The 21,298-nt window shown below is 40.8% G+C and overlaps 1 protein-coding gene across 4 annotated transcripts in view; it reads right to left on the bottom strand.

The window, feature by feature from the left end:
* macf1a (microtubule actin crosslinking factor 1a) overlaps window positions 1-21,298 on the bottom strand; it is a 225,173-nt gene that overhangs the window by 165,159 nt on the left and 38,716 nt on the right. The window contains exon 1 of one of the 4 annotated variants that reach the window (XM_042011772.1): window positions 8,706-9,077. The exons of the other annotated variants lie outside the window; for them this stretch is intronic. Within the exon in view, the coding sequence (XP_041867706.1) occupies window positions 8,706-8,760 (55 nt within the window). The 5' untranslated portion in view covers window positions 8,761-9,077. Of the gene's footprint in view, window positions 1-8,705; window positions 9,078-21,298 lie in introns of those variants that run through there. 4 annotated transcript variants of the gene reach the window in all.

Here is a 21,298-nt window from a genome sequence, read left to right on the forward strand (position 1 = left end):
TGAAAGCATCAGTGTGTTGAAACGCACCTATGACGACGAGCTGGATGGAGCTGAAATGTGTGTTTCTGTTCATCCCACACACACTATTTCATCTCATACCACACGGTTATTATGAGTACGAGCAGCTTCTGTTCAGATTTATTTTGATGATTTCTATTCAGGTCACATCTCCTGGAAGCTTTCATCATCATCATCATCATCGTCCTTTCACAGCTACAACACGAGCCTGTAAAACCGACACGGCTGGTCTAACATTTTACTGGATGTACGGTGGAATTTCAGCTGGTCTGAACTCATCAGGTGATCATACCTGTAACAATCCTAACAGATGTGATTCTGCTGGATTACAGCAGGTTTGTTTTCTCTCTCATCTTTCATGTGGATCAGTCCCACTGAGATGTTTTAATGATGTTGTAATACGACTATTCGAAAGGGAAAGTTAGCTGGAAGCTGTACATGATTTTGTTTTCCTCAGGCATGAGGAAGATGGCAGCCTCACCTGTGAGCGGCCCTCTCAGGTTAAACCTGGGTTACTACAGTAACTCTAAGCTGGTCTCATATTAACGTGGAAAAAACAAACAGCCTCCAGACGTTTATGTAACCTGATCAACAGGCTTTAAGGCTCAGGCGGCCAACTTGTCTGCTCGTGACACAAAACAAGGAAAAGCTGCGATTGGCTTGTTGAGATTGGTTTTCCTTTGCTTCCAGTTCTGGTCCAAGAGATTTTTCCATATTAATAAGCTTCTAGAGGTTAAAGAACAGGCCAGCAGGTCTGGCCTGAAATGTTATTTGGAAAAAACAGCTTCAGGCTAAAATGACTTCAGTGTTTTAGTTCAACATGTCTTTTGGCTTTGTGATGTGTCCTAGCAAGGGTCAGAGAAGCAGATAATAGGTAATATATTACAGCAATGGGTCCCAACTTGAGGTTAACCGGGGTCTTTGATGTTTTTTTTACTGCACAATGTCACATTTATATTTACACATTACAAAAATCACAGTGTTAAATATTCACTAGATAACAGAAAGTCTGAGGATGAAAGACATCAAACGCTGCTGTCACACACAGAAACACAACATCCGCCATGCGGACAAGTGTTTGACTTTTATAGAATAGTCGACAATTTAAAAAAAAAACTCCTGAAACGTCATCTTCTGTCTCTGTACACACAGCTGACTGATGTAGTTTCAATTAAAACGTCACACGTTGGACAAATTGGACAAATTTAGTAACCACAATGACGCCAACATTCAGGAAAGTCATCATTACTTAATTTCACAACTAAACACCACAATTAATAAATCAAAAAGACCCTTAATATTGTCACATTCCAGAAAAGGTTTTTCCAAAACGTATCGACAGAACAAAAACAGAGTTAAACAACATCTGCGTGTGTGTGTTTCTTTGTTTTTGTTCTGTCGGTCGTACAAGCCTCATGATCGCTGCTGGGAACAGATCATTTTCCCTCATACAGCTCCCAACTGTACATATTTATATCTGTTTATTTGTTCACACCGTCACTTTGCATTGCCTTTTTACAGAATTTATAACTGCTTTTTTCTTTTTTGTATGTATGTATGTACTGATGGATGAGTCTATCTTGGGTTCTGTGTACTACCATATGCAGCTGTCTGCAACACAGAACTTCTCCAATGAGGGATCAATAAAAGTCTTTTTCTGTCTTTTTGTCATCAGCGTGCAACGCCTGAAGAAACCAAAATTATTTGACAGTTCTGCTGTTATTTATGTTTTAAACAGCAGCCATTCTGTTAAATTTCAGCTGCAAGTCAAAGCTAGTGAGTTGTTAAAGTCTCTGCTCAGGTTCAAAGGAAATTTATAAAACCATTTTTATAATCTCGTTTCCAGAAAGAAGCCTCTGAAGTCCAGGTCCTGCAGCTCTGAGAGAAATTCAGAGAGAATATTAAGTTTTTTTTATTATTTTAACAGAGTAGAGGGGATTTTGGATTGGGACTTTTTGGTTACTTTACTTTGTTTCAAAAATAGAAATAAGTCAAACTTGAAGACCTATAATTAATTAATGCATAATTATCGCGATAATCGCACTAAGAAAATCTACAACCGTAACATCAACATCCTGCAGAACAAAGACGATCTTCATGCAAACTGGAGCACACAGATGGAAAAATGTCAAACTGGGAGACAACTAAATTTATTCCACCTGCAGATAAGCAGTGGCATGAAGTACACACCTCTCTGCACTGATTTACTCTGCATGTGAACAAGATTCTGCAGGAAATTGGTTCCCATTCTGCAGACGCTGATGGATACTGATGGAAATCATAAGAAGTTGAATGATGACGAGCTTCTGTTCAACCTGACTCAAATACATTTCCAGAACTCTCACAATAAGTTTTACATCATGGAGGAAACACTGCGGCCTCCCGATCAACCTGACGTGTCCCCTCAGTGACGGCTGAATCTGCTTCCAAGTAGAAAGTGTGAAAGTTGACACGTTTACTACTTCCGAGCAGTTTCTGGAGGTTTTGGTGCACCACGTCAAACGTTTTAAGGGGTTTAACTTTACACTCCATCCAGTTCACTGAGGTCTGCAGATCAGGTCCTCCATGTCGTTCCAGAATCCAGACTGAAAACCAGGGTTGATCGAGCTTTTCAGGACTGGGAGCCAAACCGTGGAATAAGCTCCAGTCCCAGATCAAACTGGTCCCCACTCTGGAAACTTTAAATCACGTCTTATTACACATTTTTTTTTAGCAAAGCATGAGAATCATGTGTTCTCTGTTTGTCTTTTAATGTATTTTAGCATTTTAATTTACTTAGTGTAACCTCAGTCTTTAAAAAAGTGTCCTTTCTTCTAGTGCATCTTAATCTTTTCATTTCTTTTAGTGTCTTCATTTCCCTGGACAGGAAGAATGATGCATTAGGATCAAAATGTTGGTGCTTAACAAGAAGTCAAGGATAAATGTGCCACATCAACATTCCAGACAAAGGAGAATACTTTCACTCTTACACGTTTCCAGCAAAAACCCCACATTTCCTTCCTGGCCTGCCTTACAGGTGGAGCTGCCGTCCAAACAAGATAATTACTTAACACTCTTGTAAAAACCTGAACCACCGGAACCTTCTTTACTCCCTGCACACACACGACTCCCTCTCACTAAAGCCGTTTCAGTGGCATGTGATCACTCAACATAATCATGTCAAACAGTCTCATTCCTACAAGGTGTTATGAATTAAGCTAAAGTAAGTAACATAATTAAATGAGGTATTTATAATCCACACATTCAATCCAACTTAATCCAATTTAAAAACTTTATATCCACGACTGTTGGAGCCAAAGCCAAACCCATGACAGCTGAGACAACAATGGCGTTGATGTTGTGTTTACACCAAAGTCAGAAAGCGATCATATGACTGGATTATTGGAAGCGGAGCAACACACTGGAGATTACTAACTTTTTCTGATTTCACCGCCTGGTAGCAGGAACGCCTGGAACAAAGACCTCCTGTACGAGGCTGAGAGGATGGTGGAGGGTTTGGTCCTCCGACCAATTCAGCCTGTATCCGAAGCACAAGCCTGACTCAAATTCCATGTTTCCGTTGTGTTGAAAGTTTGGTCTCTACTAAAATAGAAAGGAGTGAAAGAGAAACACAGAGGAAGGCTTCAAATTCTAAATTTAGCCACGAGGGGTTTTTATTACTGCAGAGGAAAATACCTCATAAACACTAAATGAGTAATTCAGAGAAGAGGAGTTACATAGAAAACAGATAAACAGAGCAAATACACACCAACATAACGTCTGATTCACTGTCACACACACACAAAAAAACACTTTATTCATCTATAAAGTAAAATAATATGATAAGCAACAACTGACTGAAGCTCACATGCAGATTAACATGATAATAAACATTTTTTCCTCATTTAGGGGCAAAAGATATTTCTGATGAGCCTCCAGACTGTTGATCCCATCTTCATACGTTCAATGTGTTTTTTTTCCCTTTGTTTTTACAATTTCCATGTTAGAGCTCCAGAACACCACTGATGGCCTCCAAATAAAAGACTGAAACAGTACAAACAGTACAAATCAAGATTTCAGCGTTGAAATTCTAACTGGGTCTCCAGAAGGACGTTAATGGACTACAGCATGGATGTCCACAGTCAGACCTGCAGGCTTTGGATGTTTCTGAATCAGAATAATATGTCAATATGCTTGGGTGGAACTTGCAATAAGCTGTTGAGAAGAGATGCTTGATTTAAAACAGGTGTTTTGGAGCAGGGAAACATCTAAACCAGCAGGACTGTGGCCCTCAAGGACCAGTGCTGGACACCCCCGGCCTACCTACAGTCAACAGCACAAGCAAATGTAATCGTGGCTTGTGGGTTAAACAAATGCAACACGTCCAACTTACGATGCTGAAGTCGTTGATAAGGCACCATCAAAACGATCATCTCAAATCAATCTGGATATGATAAGAAGGAAGAACATGAGGCTAAAGTCTGCTGATGGATCCAGCAGCAGCGAGACAGACGTGAACTCTCACCAGGTGAGGCGTCATGCTGAATCTCTGGATGCTGCACAAGCAGCAACGACCCACAACACACAGACACAGATATCCACGACTTCTTCCAGCAACAACTCAGCGTAATCACGTTTATTACAAGGAATGTATGATGTTACGGAGTGGTAAACAGTGACAGTTTTAATGTTAATCTACTTAAAGTAGAGCCTAAATTATATATGACGGCCAAATGTGTGCTGGACTTATACTTTAAAATAAAAAAATGAAGTGGAAAAAAAACTTTTAAAAACATTTAAAAAAAGAAAAACTTTTAAAAAGTTGTAATAAAATCAATCTGTAGAAAAATATGTAAAGCTTGACTCATGCAATAGCCTGCGTGTCTAAACGCAGTATAAAATGACTCATAATGGAGTGCGGACACACCCAGGAGTAATATCACATTCTTGTCTGTAATGTTGTTTTTTTCATATAAACAGTCAATAAACAGCCTGACGCTCATTACAGTAATAAAACTATTTCTAATGTTAAACATGAGGAATAAAACACAGCAGAGAATCTTGGTTGTGGGTTTGTGGAGCTGACACGGCGACCCTGCCGTTAACCCCGGGGACACTGACACACAAACACTAAAGCACACAAAAACTTGCCCAACATGAACTCAACCTTCATGCTGTCACCACGGACAGCAGGTAGATTGTGAGAACATGAGGTCAGAATGGAAACCGTCAGCTAACCTCCTCCTTAAGCAAACTGTGAGCAAACACCGCGGCCAGCCACAGACTCAAACCCACTCCCACACCTTCTCCGTCTGTCTCAGAAACAGGTGACAGCAGGTCAACGCAGCCTGGAACAACGGACGAGCAGCACTTCTATCTGAATGGAGGGACCCGCTCCGGGGCCCTCACTGAGGTCAAGAGCATTGAAGGAGAGATGAGAGGCTACAGATGGTTGAGGAGATGAAGCCTCCCGTGGGTGCTTGGACTAAAAGTACTTAGTAGAAATAACACACAGATCAGCAGTGACCAAGCCTTTTCTCATCTGCACATCATTCTCTCAACTATTGGATTTCAGGAGAAAAATTATTGAAACTACAGTTTTTCCTCCTTTCGAGTTATTCCAACTACTATTTACCTGCTTTCCTCACTAAACCAACTCCAGCTCAGAAACGTCTTTTTGGCTTTATTCCAGCCATAGAGGAGCATTATTTTCTTCTTTTCAGACACACATAGAACTTTCTGCTCACTGGTTGATCTTTGGCTGCTCCTGACTGGACATTACCGTCACTTTATGCTATCCTCATCATAATTTCCAGGTCTAAATAGAGGTCTCTTAGCAACATAGTAGTGCTGTCGATCTTTTTATGATGAAATGTGATAAATAATGCTGTTATCATGGATCATTGTGGATTTACCAGATAGAGTCTCTGAACAAACACTATATTTTGTGGCTGGATTGTAAACCTCCTGGATGGGATATAAATGTATGGAAAACTTCCATAGATCACATAAAGGGTTAACTATCCATCAAAGTTTACCCCACAGAATTACACACTACCGTTCCTGAGAAGATGTCGGCAATATAAGTGTGTGTTGTATATAGTCTGTGTTTAGTTCTGTAGTTTATGTTATCTCCATCAACATCCTCAGGACTTGCTGTGTTTGAACACGTTTGTGTTGAAGCTCATGAAATCTGAAGCTGAATAATTTAATTACATTGATGATGATTACGTGTCTCCACTGGCTTTAAAAGCAGTTAGTTAAGGAGTTTAACCTCAAGGGTAATTTAAGGGGTTAAAGGAGATTGTAGGTGACTGTAACTCAGCCTGACATGCATTGCTGGAAGGCCTCGGACGCAGCAGCTGTTGTGGGTGTGGTGGGGGGCGACTATAATATCACCAACCCACAAGTAGCAGCAGGTGTGGCCGTGGTAAAGCCACCAGACAAAAGACGAGAGGGGGTCAGCTTTAAAATGAGTGAGCAGGCTTGAAATGAGGACAACTGTAGAGTGGGCTTCTCAGTGTCTGAGCGTGAAAGAGAAGGTTTCAGGGTGAACACAGAGGGTTGGATGGATGTACAACATAATTAACTGCCCCAGCAGACTGACTGGTTTTCTCTGAAGCACATTTGCATGTAAAAAAGAAGGTGAGAGAGCAGACGGGACCAAAACATGAAGGAGTTGTTGGAAAACAGGTGTTGTGATAATATCTGGTGTTTGGAACGTAAAGCAGCCTGCAGGGATCCACGCTTACTGTTGTCATTCAAAATGAAAAGTCTCTGTGAGCATTAAAAGTGTTTGAGAAGGGAGCATTTAACCCCGACCTGTGAACCATTCAAGCATTAAAATTGTCCTCAAGTCAAGGGATGGTCCAGTCACAAAGACACCATTCTTTCTTTAGCTGCATCAATGAAAAATGGTAAAGATAAAACATATTATCAGAAAAGAGGATTTTAGCAGCAACAAGCTGATTCCCAAAGAGCTGTTAGCTGGAAACCTGGCGTATCTCAGCATGGTGGCAGGTCATCTGAGAAAACTGGACAAGTGGGGGACAAAAGAAGAAGAGTCAGGACTGAAAAACTATCTACAGCAGGGCTACTCAATTCGGTCCTACGAGGGCCGCAATCCAGCAGGTTTTCCATGTATCCCTGCACCAACACACCTGAGTCAAACTAATGAGTCATTGTGTAGAACCTGATTGGCTGTTAGAGCCACCTAATTTGACTCAGGTGTGTTTGGTGCAGGGATACATGGAAAACCTGCTGGATTGCGGCCCTCGTAGGACCGAATTGAGTAGCCCTGATCTACAGCAACGAGCTGGATCTGAAAGCGATGTCCTGAAGAAGCAGGAACGAATCCAGCAAAGACCTGAACCAGAACCTGAGAGATGCATCTGGACCTTCAGTTGATGCATCTACAGTTGGCCAAAGGGTCATCAGAAATGGTCTCCTTGGAAGGGTGAAAAGGCTGAGGTATGTCACATGACGCAAGAACTGGACTAAGAATCAGCAGCAACAGGCCTGATGGAGGGATGGATCCTCCCCAGAACCCGGCCTTCAACATTATTGAAGCAGTGTGGGATAATCTGGACAAAGAATGGAACAAAAGGCAGAAACATCCAAAGAAGAACTTTACATATTCCTTTAAGAAGTCTGGAGAGCTCTTCCTGGATGCTATGTAAAGATATAACAAAGATTCTCTAAGCGGGTTCAGACTCTGCTGCAGGTCAAAGCTGCACACACCAAACTAACTTCAAATCATTGCTCCTAAAGCTAAAGGTGGTTCTTGGACTTTTTAGAGCATTTTTTATAAAAAAAAAAAAAAAAAAAAAAAAAAACATCCAAAGTATCAAAAGAATAAATATTTAAACAGAAACTCGACTCCGGACAGTCGGCTTGCTCTTGCAGAGCCTGGCTCGCTGTTGTGATAACAGCTGCTGAAGCGAAGCATCTCCACCTCTTTCTGATTATCATCTGACACTTCAACAGACCATCATGCAGCTAACTGCCCCTTCTTCCACCACCCACTAGGATCAAGTGTCAGAGACAAAAGAGACTAACCCTCAACACCATTACTGATATGAACAATTAGCAACAGCTGATAATTAGCAACAGGAAAATGTGTCCTGATTCAGGGTCTGCACACTTTGAAGTGCTATTGGGTGCTATTAACCTATCTGGACACACCTGGGTTGTTAGCAAATATGAACTAACTTCTGTTGACCCACAGCTTATCTGGGCGCCATATAGCAGCAGGTAAACACAGTCAGACATGCATATTCATGACCAAGACAGAAAACAACACAAAGTAGCAGGAAAATGAGCCTGGAGATGCTCTTTATGTTGCACACATAGCCTTTATAAATCTTTAAAAGTCGAAAGAAGGACAGAAACCAGCAGAATATTTAGTCTATAAACATCATGTGGGACTCCTGCCGCATTGTCTGGTTGCACAAGATCCCTGGCGAGCAGGTATGACACCTTTTTACAGCCCCACCCATAGTGGCTCGTGATGATTCACAGCGTCATTGAGCACATGTGCAACAGGTCACACCGCTGATATCACATTTAAACCACCCCCCATCACCACCCTAAACACCAAACAAGAGATAAGATCTTGCTCTGATTACAACATTATGACACCTTCAGCGAGTTCTGTTGCTTTTAAAGGCAACAGGCTTAAAAGGAACGAAGCAGAAGGAGACACCAACCTCTTTTCTCCTCCAAGTCCTGGAGGTACTGCCGGTAAGAAGCCAAGGAGCTCATGCCTTCCTCCCTCCCCGGAGAAAGAGAGGAAAAGTGACGGAAGTGAAAAGGAGATAAAAATGAAAAATGATTCGAAGAATTTAAGAGGAGGAACAGGAAATGTAGAAGTTGTAGCAAAGTGGAGTGAAAGTGACAGAGAAACAAAGTAAAGAAATAAAAGTGAAGAGGAGGGAGTTGGTGGAGCTGCACAGCCTCGGGTCCAGGTTGTCAAAGAACAGCCATCCTTAATCACGTAGATAATCCTTCATCTCCTACTCGCTGCTTTTTCTTCTTCTCCCAGTCTGTTCCTCACTCTGCTGAGTGTGTGTGTGTGTGTGTGTGTGGTTGACGTAGCTGCGAATGTGGTTGATAGTTCGCAGCTCTGAGCCGGATAGAGGAACTGGACTTTGACCGCAAGGCGAATGATGTCACAGCCGCAGCTAAAAACATGTGCTTCAGAGGCGTTTATAGTGAACACATAAATGTGTGTGTGTGTGTGTGTGAGGGAGAGAAGGAGGCGTGTTTTGATAAGTCATCGCTCAGCTGTGCATTTTTTCTATGATGTGTTGGTGCACGAGTGTTTGAGTGTCACATTGTTGCCCAGCCTGGTTCATGGAGTTTCTCTGTCTGAAGGGGAGCAGATTACAGAGCAGCAGACACCACGAAGCCTCAAGAACACACACTTTCATTCCACCGCTCTGTCGGCCTCTCCGTCGACTCAGACAAATGTTCCTCTAATAATGTCAATATTTGAGCTGACCATACGCCTCCACGTTCATCTGTCTCCGAGCCAAACGGTCCCATGTCTACCAGAAATCCAGAGAATGAAGTCATGGTGAGATTACAGCTGACACAGAAAAACGGACCAGTACTCGAGTTTATCGGTACACGCTGAAGTAGAGATGAAATATAAAAAGACAAATGAATCTTTCTCGTTGTCTTAAGTTAAATCAGGAGGATGAACATGTTATGGCCTGAAACGTTTAAATCAACCCCAGAACAAAAGCTCACACAGTTATTTCTGGAGGACTGGGCCACAACTATAAGAAACTTGAGGAGTGATATCCAAAACATTTGGCCCAAGTCGAGAAGTTTAAAAGCACATCTAGCAAATACTTAAAACATGCCTGTTAACACCTAACTGAAGAAGGTAAAAAATATTCTCTCCTTTTATTGTGGTATTTGGCAAATAGAAATAGTTTAGGTTATTCTGACTTAAAACAGGAGAATATGAATCTCATTTAAATTGAGAAAAAGTCATTTTATACAGTGTAGGCCATTTTCTGGTTTCAACTGTGGTTTTTGTTGTAAAACCACAACAGACATTTAGTTTCATTGATCAATTTTCCCACAGAATTCAACTCAAAAACACAGAACATCAAAAACAAGGTCGGATTCTTAAGATTTCGTCTCAACCAGACTGAACTGTCTTTACCATTTAAAATATTTCATGGATGCAATTTTCCAGCCTTCCGAACTGGGCACAGATGATCTTCAGACCAAGCTTAAAGAGAGTTTTTCAGTGAGGTTGCACATCCTGGAAATCCATGTTAATATTTCATTTTTCTCTAATACATATCCTATCAGTAGAAAATTCCAGTAATTAAGAGGATTTATATAAATCTGTTGAGTTGAAACTCACCACTCACACAGAGCTGAGGACATTTTTATGAGTTAACACAAACAATGCTGCTGCATTCTGAGAAAGGTGGTATTTTCCCAAATTACACTGATGTTCATGCTCAAAACAAATCATCAATCATTCAACGAGGGCAACAACTGGAGAGATGGCCGGAGCTTTTAAACGACTTTATACTGCATGACTGATGCCTGAAGCTGACGTCAGAACATGGAAGTCAACTCTGACCTCAGCGCTCCCCGTTAGCAGATAAACTGTGGCAACGCAAAAGATGCACGGAGGTATGAGGGCAGCACCGTACGACCTTTCAAACGGACGTCCTTACGTACGTGAGGGAGCATAAATGGGCCTTTAGTGGAGGCCAAGGAAACGCCATTTATGGTTACAAATTATTTGAAAATTGGTTTCTGAGATGTTTAGGACCCACAACTATTAACCTAGAATCTGATTTTTCTCATCAAGACGCAGAGACCAATAATGCTGAGTCATTGGTATATGAACGGTTTAAAGTGAACTGGTCTAAGACTAGAACCCTGAAGGAAAACACAATCATGCATTGTTGGCATGTTAAAAGTGGAATCTGTCAGATAAGTTAGACTTAAACCAGTCCAAAGCAGTGCCCTTGATCCCAAGAATTTTCACTAATTTCTCCAACAACATGATGTGGTCGATAGTGTTTAATCAGAGAAGACCAATAATAAATGAGACTGTCATCAGATGCAATCAGGAGGTCATTTGCAGCCTTAATTAGTGCTGTGCAGTACTACGATGAACTTTAAATGATCATCATGTCTCCACTGAATCAGGTTAGACCAGAGCTCTGCAGCTGTCCTCCTGGTTAAATGTTCTGCTACTATTAAAGATAATGATTAAAGGGAATCTGAGAAGAGCTCAAGAGGTTAAACTGCATTACCATGAGAGTCAGCTGGATTCCTGGAAGGAAATAAAAAAAATCTCTCTTAAGTTTCCAGGCCCAAACACAAACGTCTAGAATAATTTACATCCTGCTGCATACTGGCCACCACATCTGGAATCAGGTGACCAAAGTCAACAACAGTGGATTTCATTAACTCACCGGCTCCACCAGCAAAACTTCACTGAATAGATTTATCGACCAATCAGAGAATTGACAGATGCTTTATCCATTCACTTGCTAAGAAGTCTGTTGCTCACCAAAAACAGAAAGATGATGTGATTAACTAATCTTTTCTGCACTAGTGGGATGATAGCATAAAACCTCTGAATCACCCAGAATGAATTTATTGATCAAATATAATATTGAAACTAGCGCTGTCCCTCTGTCTCCACCAGTCTTATCAGCTTCTCTTTTAGTCTCTCTTCACAAAAAGACAAACACCTCATGGTAAATAATTACCTGCTTTTAAGCATAAAACAAAGAAACACACACACACGCCTTGAGGGCAGAGTGGGATGGATGAAGTCTATTGTCATGGCAACCAGCAGGTTGACTCCAGATACTTCTAACAGCTTTCTTCACCTCTGAGGTGTAAACACTAAGAGCATCAGCCGCACTGAACGCCTCTCTGCCTGTAAGAGCTCCCAGAACTCTAACGATGAACCTGAGCCAGTTGCTGATCTACTTCCCTCCAGCTGCAGAGAGCTAAAGATTACAGAACAAAGCTAAAGATTTGCTATCAAATCCTGAATTAGAGCGCTGCTCTGAGGCATGTTCAGCAGGAAGAAGCAGGCACAGCAGGAAAGCAACAGTCTGAAATTACATAAGCAGTAGAGATGATTGAGTCATGCTGAGTAAGACAATTACCATAAAATGCTGATTAAAACGTCAGAAAGGCTCAAGTTACAATAAATGTATTATCTTCATTATCGCCCTTCATCTTAGCTTGTTGTGTTTCTATTTATTTTCTTTTATTCCTTTGTTTTAATCTTTCTTTTGCACCTTGCTGTAATGCTTTAAGTGTTTTATGCAAAGTTGCTATACAAACAAACCTGCCATGCCGTAGCTATATATTAAAAAAAAGACCTGATCTGCTTAAAATTAAATAAAAATTCATGTTTAGAGGAGTGGAATTTTGTGCTTTTTATTTATTTATTTTTTATTCTTTGGACATGTCAAGACCTAAACTGTGCAAAATAATCACAAGACGATGTTAGCGAAGCAGTGGAAGAATTTCATCACCTCTGGGAAATGATCATTTCTGCTTCTTTTTTCTTGTTTAGAAGATGAACCTGACTGAACTGTGAAGCACAGAGGAGGTTGTATGATGGTTGGAGACCTGAACCATGCAACTTTCTTCATGCTGTAACAGGGCTACAGGGCAGAATTACTTCTGAAAAGTATTTGTTCATTTCTGGTGAAGAATTATATCCCTGGATGATGATGATTTGCAGATTCACACATATAGAGCAGTTAAAGCTGGCGTGCACTGCACTTTATTTAGCCTCCACATTCACATCTTATTGTAATCAAACTTCTCTGATGATTTGAAGCAATAAGTAAGGAACAATGAATTGAAACAGGCTCTGCTTAAGGAGAGGATTAAAATTCCTTCCCACACTGAACATGCTGAAGAAGTTACTGCTGCCAAAAAAGGGTCCGACTCAGAAATCAACAATAAAATGATTAGTTTCATGTTTCATTTTCTTCGACAAAACCAGTTCCATATATCCAAGAACCCTTAAATCTTCATTAATCATGCAATCTAACACAGATATCTGATGTCTTCATCAGTCATAAAATGTGAAAAATTTCAAGCTATAAAGTAATTTAATCTATTTCATGCTTTATTTAGCAATCGCTTCTTCTAAATCCTCCTTTTTTCTGTTTCACTATCACACTGAAAGTGTGAGCTTCATGCTCTGGTGTCATGTGAAAAATAAAATGATTAAAATAGATCTGAAATGCTGCAAAAGGCCAACGTTGACAGCAGGAATCTGAGTGTTTTATTGAAGGCTGAATTCCCTGAAAAGAAGCATTTACAGCTCAGTTTTATCTCTTTCTTCCATCCAGACATTTCTCAGAGCTAGATCATCAACTAGCTGTGATCTCTGGAAAGAAATACTTTTCACCGTGAGATCAGTACACAGATTGTGTGTCTGTGTTTATTTGGTTTGGGTGTTTTCAGATACACTCGGATAACTTCAAATGCATGTCAAACATCAAGCAAGAGGTCTAGGAGAGTTTTAAGATTTACGTTTCCTCATTCATCAATGACTTTGCAAAAAAAAAAAAAAAAAAAAAAAAAATCCCAATCAGCATTGTGTGTTTTCCCACTGCCTTGAGTCAGTGACCTCCTGAGAGATGAAAACTCTTTCTATGAACTTTGTCTAGAAAGCTGATACACACAGAATGAAAACACCAGCTCAGAGCCAACACATCCTTTTCAACACCTCTTTCAAGTTTGGAAATCCTGACACAGAAAAATGCTGAAAACTGTTTAGTGATCCTGAACGCTACCCGGGATTCTCCTCTTTCACATGACCCCATCAACAGCAGGACAATATATCAAAGGCTAGCTTGCAAACACCACACACACAGAACCACACTCTTCCTCAGCCCGTCATACACCGGGCCAGAGGGGACGAGGAGGAGGAGGTGATGTGGCTGGTAGCCATAGCAACAGCACAGTAGCTAGCTGCCGGTATGTTCTGCCACCCGATCCTCTGGATTAAGGCCGGACAACACAGAGTAAACTGATCCGGAGGTGTTAACAGTTACCTTTAAAACAGCTCAGCTAAAACACAGCGAGCAAACGGGGAAATATTTGACTGAGAAACGGCACAAACAAATGAGAGAGGACACACAAACACCAATCAGCTGGTTTCATCTTTACGATGTGTCTCCGCTTCATCTTTCCCAGAGAAATAAAAGATGATGTCAGGCATCAGTAAGCAGCAGGAGGATGAGAGAAACTGATGTGCTTACCTTTGATGGAGAAAAGTCAGCAGCCAAAGCAGCAACATGGAAAAGAAAAGAGAGAAAGAGTGTGGTTAGATATAAGATCTGATAAATAAAACATGAGTTTCAAACAAAGACGTGAACATCTACACCACCTCTGCAGAGTTACAGTGTTGACTAACTTCATGTATGAAGCTTCCATGCAACACTGTGATGCCTGTCCAGGTATGATGGACAGGGATGGAAATCAAACACGTGAATCAGTCGACCTTGAGCTTCATATTAAACACCAAATAAAACTGGTTCAGACTTCATATTAGTGAAGACCTCAGGTCGCTGGTCACATGAGAAGATGGAGCTCCTTCTTTTCACCACTAACCTCCGAGATGCTGCTGAAAGCTCTAGAAAATCTATGAAATGAGCTGAAGCATCAGAACTGTGTCTCAGCTGCTGATCCCAACACATAAAATGATGCCATGATTTCATTTTGGAAGTAAATTTGACTAAAAGCAAGGCTGATGAGATTGTCCAGATACTACATATATATATATATATATATATATATATATATATATATATATATATATATATATATATATATACATATATATATACAAATATATACATATATACACAAACACATAAAAATTTAACAGATGTTTACTAAAATCTAAGAAATACCATTTTATGATTAAACAGGATTTCCAAACGGGGACACACCCAGTGAAACCAGCTGGGACCAGGCTGAAAGCTACAACATGAGCTACTGGGTTTCTGGATGGCAGACATCGGCCCACACATCTGGACAGCAAGCTTCCAGCTGTCAAACAAATGGTAAAAATCAACCCAGCTGAATAAATGCATTTTTATAAAGTAAACAGTGGTCAGTGTTTCAGTCCTGATCACAGTATATTTTAATGAAAAATTGATCTGTGCACACGGGTGTTGTGTTCTCATCATTCCCATCCATCCCCATCCCATCAATTCTGCCACTGAATTGGCAGCATCTGCAGGCCTTTTGAATAATACAAAAATAAAGATAAGCAAACACACTTTTATGGAGAGATGCTACTTTTTAAATTTATTTTACCACCAAGCTCCTGTATCGATAAAAAGGTTCATTTCAGCCTCAGTCAGTTTCCATGTGCTTCAGGAGAGCCAGGACCTGAAGTAAAATGAGCTTTGCAGCACTTGGATCTAAACATATTGTTTTGAGTGACTGAAAGTGGATTTGTGTGTGCAGGACAACATCTAAGCCCCGTTTTCAACAAAGGGGGCGGGTCGGGACGCATTTTTTTGTGTTTCCACACGCTACAACTGGGAAGGGTACCCTAATATTCGACCCGAATGTCCTACTTTATTGGGACCCATTCGCTGGGGTACCTAACCACCCCGTCCCGAAAGGGTGGAGTTTGACACGCTGCAATCCGTTGATTGGTTGAGAAAAAAAGTCAGTGCAACCTGGTATAAAAACAAAGCAGGAACGGCTCCTTGTTTAGAGCAACATATTTTATTTTTGTTGATTAAATCTTATGAAGCACTACCAAGAGGAAAGAACACAAACTGCTGGAGGACAGCCATTCTCCTCTGTGTTTCTGAGTCGTGTTTTGGTTCTACTTTAAGGAAGGTGCTGCGCTGCGATGGCGTCATGCTATTATGTAGCTATCATTATCAGGCTGATACTTCGCCTCTCAAGTAAGGTTAGGGCTGGCTGTGGAAATGCAACAAGATTACGGTTTACAAACCATATCTGCACCCTAACTGTCCCATCCCAATCCCCACCCATTGGTGGAAACAAGGCCTAATACACACAGCTTCTGCTGAAGTGAAACCATGTGCAGCCTGAGTCAGATTGTGCTCAGTCAGCTCTGTCAGAATCAGAATCAGAATCAGAATCAGAAAGGTTTTTTATTGCCATATGAGTGAACAGGTTCACATCATTAGGAAAATGCTGCGGTACTTGGTGCAGACATAAAAACAATATAAGTTATAAGTTTAAGCATGCAATAAATATAAAATAAAAATTTTAAAACAAAATAAAGTCTCTACACTTTAACACAAAATTACAAAATATACAGGATGGGTATGGAATTAGAGCATAATCCAGAAAGTATGCTAAAGTGACAGTAAAGTAGCTTTGGTATGTTTGTCTCTTTTTGCATGAAGCACAGGTCCTGTGACTGAGACAGAGCGTTTATGGCCTAGAGTTCTTGTTCATGAGTCCAACAGCAGAGGGAGGCTGACGGGGCACCAACACACACAGTTACACACACAAATCCAAAACTCAAAAGCACTCAAGTGTGTTTTACAAAAGATGGATGAGTCTGAACAATAAACATACTGCAAAAATAGATTTACACAGCGTTAAAGAAGCATCTGAGCGACTGTGATCGAGGCCTCCTTTACAGAGCTCCTCTAACTATAATCCTGTTTAAAGAAAAGATCCATGTCTGGAGAGTCCGTCAGTGTGAGGGGAAGGAGGCCGGAGGAGATGAGAGAAAGTGGGACGATGAGTGGAAGGTTGTGAGGATGAATAGATAGTGTGATGTGTTAGAGGGTGAGGAGGTGAAACAGCTCTGTAGCTGGGAGTGTACAGAGATAAAACAAAGAAGCATTCATCCAGGGAGCTGAAGAGAAGTGAGCTGGTTGTCACGAGATGGAAAGAGAAAGTGGACCTCGCTGAAAGAAAACAGAAAAGTCAGGAGCTGATGAAGCTCTGCGGCTGTCTCATTCTGTAAAAATAAATAAGTAAATATTGAGGGGGGTGGGAGGACAGATTTCTGCAGATGCTTGTAGGTCAGCAGATATAATACACAACACAGAAAGAACAAACACTGATGGCAACTGACAGGAAAAAGAAAACTGCATGAAAATGTGCAACATTGAGGTCATTGTCCCTTTCAGGAAATGTCTTTTCTACATTAATGAGGGGAAATACCTTCATGTGTAGGTCCCCCATCCATGCTGCCATACATACACATGACTATGTTCATGCTATGAGGCTACCATGCAAACGTTTTAATCTCCTCCCATCTTTTAGAAGCAAATGTTTTATTCCTTCATTTTTTCCCTCAACGAGCTGAATCATCTGATCCGTCCCATTACATCACCTTCCACATGAAAGTAATTAAGCGTGGTAATAGCCGTACCATCAGGTTTCTAAATATAATCATTTAATTGTTTTCTAATGTAAGCGCGTCTATAAACTGCTGGGCACAAAAAGCTCTTCACATTTAATATTCTTATTTATTTACAGATTTTTTTGTGGCATGATGATGACTCAAACTGTAAGAATGGTGATGGAAAAATACGAGAATAGAGGAAAATCTGTAAGTAATGGACAGTTCTCATCAGAGACCAAAGACAGAAATGAAAAGGTCACAGAAAAGAAGACCGAACGGAAACCTGTTAAAAAAAAAGACAAAAGCAGCCCAGCAGACACAGTCAGGTAAACAGAGATAATTCAGCACGATAAAAAAAAGCACAAAAACATCTTCTTGGAATCTTAAAATGTGCTAAAATAAAGAAATCCTTCAAAGCTTCGAGCCTTTCTTGTATTGCTGAGCGATATCACGGTTCATATCAAAAACTGCAAACACTGGCAAAAATATTCTAAGCAAGAATGCTGGAGCAGCAGGAAGCTGTTTAAGGGGAACGTTTTCACTGCTGCACCACTAAACATGCAGCAGAGCAGCTGTGTTTCTGGAGACATTGAGCGGTGAAAATTAACGGAGAAAGTTCAGAAAATGAAGCTGCAGCAGGCAAAGTTGAAAAAGGGAGCCGTATCTGGGCTGGACGTGGACCAAACAGCTAGTTACTGAAAATGATGTAGAGCTAAAGTAGTAGCCAGAGCCAGCAACGTGAGCAATCTGCTGCACCACCTTTAGCTGCAAACATGATTTAGAGCAACAAGAACGTGTGAAACTAACATCACCACCCTCCACATCCTCAGGTAAAACTGAAAGATGGAGGACACTCAAGCCAGGTGTGACTTGTAGATGTGTTTGCTGGAAGTAGTGACTATAATAAAAGATTTTAAAAACCAAGCCGTGGATCAAGATAACCAAACACCATCACAGCCAAAGACCAAGACGCTGTGAACATTAAAATGTTGGGGTTTTTGTGTGGGGGTTTGTACATTATGCAGTTCTTATGACCACTGAATAGACTTTTCTACTGCACAAATGATTCTTTCAGTCTATGAAAAATAGGATTAACAACCAAGTCATGCATGGAAAAAGAAAAACAAGCAAACAACAGATAACAAATAAACCATGAAATGAGTATAATTTTTAGAAATATAATTTTGGTCGTACTGCCTAGGACACGTTTTTAGGTCATCTTTCAAACCTCAAGGTAAAGTCTGTTTAAAACTTCACCCATATCTTAAAACCTAATCCTGACCCTAGAACCAAGTCTTCTCCCTCACAAGTCATTTTGTACTGATGGAGATCAAATTTCCAGGAACTCCTTCTAAGTTGTTCCAGACCAGCTTTTATCATGCAGGAAAAACACTTTCACCCCCATCATGCAGGGAAAACACTTTCAGGGAGCGGCTGGAGCTAACAGTCATTACAGGCTTTAACAAGTCCACATTATCAACGTGAGAGGAGGATCCTCTGCGGGCTGGACCGGGTCTTATCCCAGACAATCTCATTCAGAGCTCAGTTTCATCATTTCTCTACATCTATGAGTGATGTGAAATTATCGCTTGGCTTTTTCTTTCTTCGGTATACAAATCTTAAATGTTGATCTTCGACCACCCAAACTAAATCACAGAATCTCCCTTGTTCTTCATTTTTCCTGGATGAATAAAACGTTCCTTGCTTTGGCAACGCGCCACAATGGTTGAATAGATAAAGAGTCACATTTCAAAAGCAGAGGAATAAGGAAGAAGTATGAACCACAGGAATGAGCAGCAACAATAAACTGCCGCGCTTCACCTGGCTTCCTGTGCTAGCTGCAGTAATACACCTGCAGAGGTGATGCAGCTGTGCAGACCAGAGGTGGGGAAAAGTCTGAGGAAGTGGTTCTATAATAAAAAATAAAAAAGCATGCATAGTAAGCACAAACACACACTGGTCTGAATATTAAAGCAGGGCTGGAGAGCGGGGGTGGGAAAAGTTCTGATGGAGCTGAAAGAGTGGGAGGAAGAACCAAATGAGGAGGAGGATAAAAAAAACAGAATCAGACAGACTGAGCTACATTAAGTCACATCCAAAGACAGCAGCTGAACCAATGACATCCAACATTAGACTGATCCAGTAAGAGCTAAGTATCAACTGTAAGTTACTAGAGTCAGGTTCATCCTTTCTACTGATCAGTTTCAAAGCAAACACAACATACTGTGAGAGAGCTGAAACACAGCTGCTCTGAAGACTCCCCCATCTCTGGGAGTTCTCAGTCTGAGAGCCACATGATTAAATATTCACACATTCATATGAGAGATGAGACGCTTCACAGAAACACACTCAGCAAAAAGTCACTGTCGAGGGGAATCGCATACATAAAAAGCTAGTGTGTGGGTTTAGGAATGCAAATTAGGGTCCCTAAAAAAATTTCTATATTTGTATGTTGTCACTAAAATTTGGCTGCTAACTCGCAGAGTTTGTGTCCCACAGTGATGAGACAGACGTCTTTGTAACCATGAATCTCTCTGCTTTCATATGACTCCTTGTTGGTGTGGTTTGCTTAAAGTGGTGAAATTAGCAGAAGCTCTAAAGTGGACAGAGCTGCTCTCATGGTTTTCTTACATTCCCAGAGAATTGTGTTTCATTTGGGTGGCAATGCTTGGTAGAGTCTTTTAGACGAGTTTTCCTGAGCAAAGATTCCTGTACTGCATGCATCTCATGCTGCCCCGGGGCGTCTCCTGAAGAAAAGGTTAACGGTGCTCTTATAGGCCAATTCATGAAAAAGAAAACCAACAGATTGCATTTAATCTTCTCTTCCATTTAATCCTGAGTTGCATGAGGTGACAGAGAGGAGAAGCAGATACAGGAAGAGAAGCTTTCTGCCTCTCAAATTTAGTTCATGTGTTCAAGAAAAAAACATGGTATAAATATACTTTGTCTGCTTCTTAAATAAAAAAACTAAGATGAATTTCAACGTATAAAACAGCTTTAAACTAAATATTTAGGTGTCATTAGACAACAAAAAGACATTTGAGGATGTCAGGTTCGTTTTGGGACCCTGACATCTATCTTTTACTTTTATTCTACAAAGAACTTAAGTGTCAGCAAAAGTTAGATAAGTTGTGTATAGAATCAGACTTTTTAAATAAGCACTGTGACGTGTAGAAATACAGATTTAGGTCACTAAAAGAAAAAGTTTCTATATTTGCATATTTTCATTAAACTTCTGCTGCTTGACTTCAGGGACTGAAGATCCTTTTCACAGTGCAAACCATTAACTCCAGTCATGCTAAAAAAAAGGTGTCTAACAGATGAACACACACGGTGTCGGCTAGTGGGCAAATAAAAGCTCCTCGTTTCATCAGAGTATAATTAATAACTGGTCATTAAAAGGTCTGGCTGAGCCGCTGGGGGGGAGGAAAGAGAGGAGAGAGAATCAGAGATGGAAGAACAAAAAAAAAAAAACAACATAAAAACAGGCCACGAATAAGAAAACAGGAAGGATGGTGAGCAGAACGGGTGAGACTCTGAAACCAGTTGAAATAAAAAGCATCCTGTTTTCTGCGTCTCCATCTGTCCAGTCTTTTATTCAGGGAGTGGTGACACGGGTGCTGTGGAAACCAGATCGATCACACCCGGGACAGAAAGCTAACATTTGACTTCCTCTGACAAACATTCAGACATTTTCTGGAGCTAAAGAAGAAGGAGGCTGGAGGAGTGGATCCATATGTGGTTGGAGGTGCTCGTCACACCTACAGTAAAGCACACAGTAACTTTACAGAAGCTGGCATCTCATCCCCACTGGCTGTGTGGAAGTCCCCCTCTCTTCTTTATACGTCACATCTCTGCTGTAATCTGACTTCTTCCAGGCTATTTCCAGTCAGTGTGAAGAAGAAGGAACTCCATCCATCC

Source organism: Melanotaenia boesemani, chromosome 17, assembly GCF_017639745.1.
Source record: "Melanotaenia boesemani isolate fMelBoe1 chromosome 17, fMelBoe1.pri, whole genome shotgun sequence".
NCBI lineage: Eukaryota > Metazoa > Chordata > Actinopteri > Atheriniformes > Melanotaeniidae > Melanotaenia > Melanotaenia boesemani.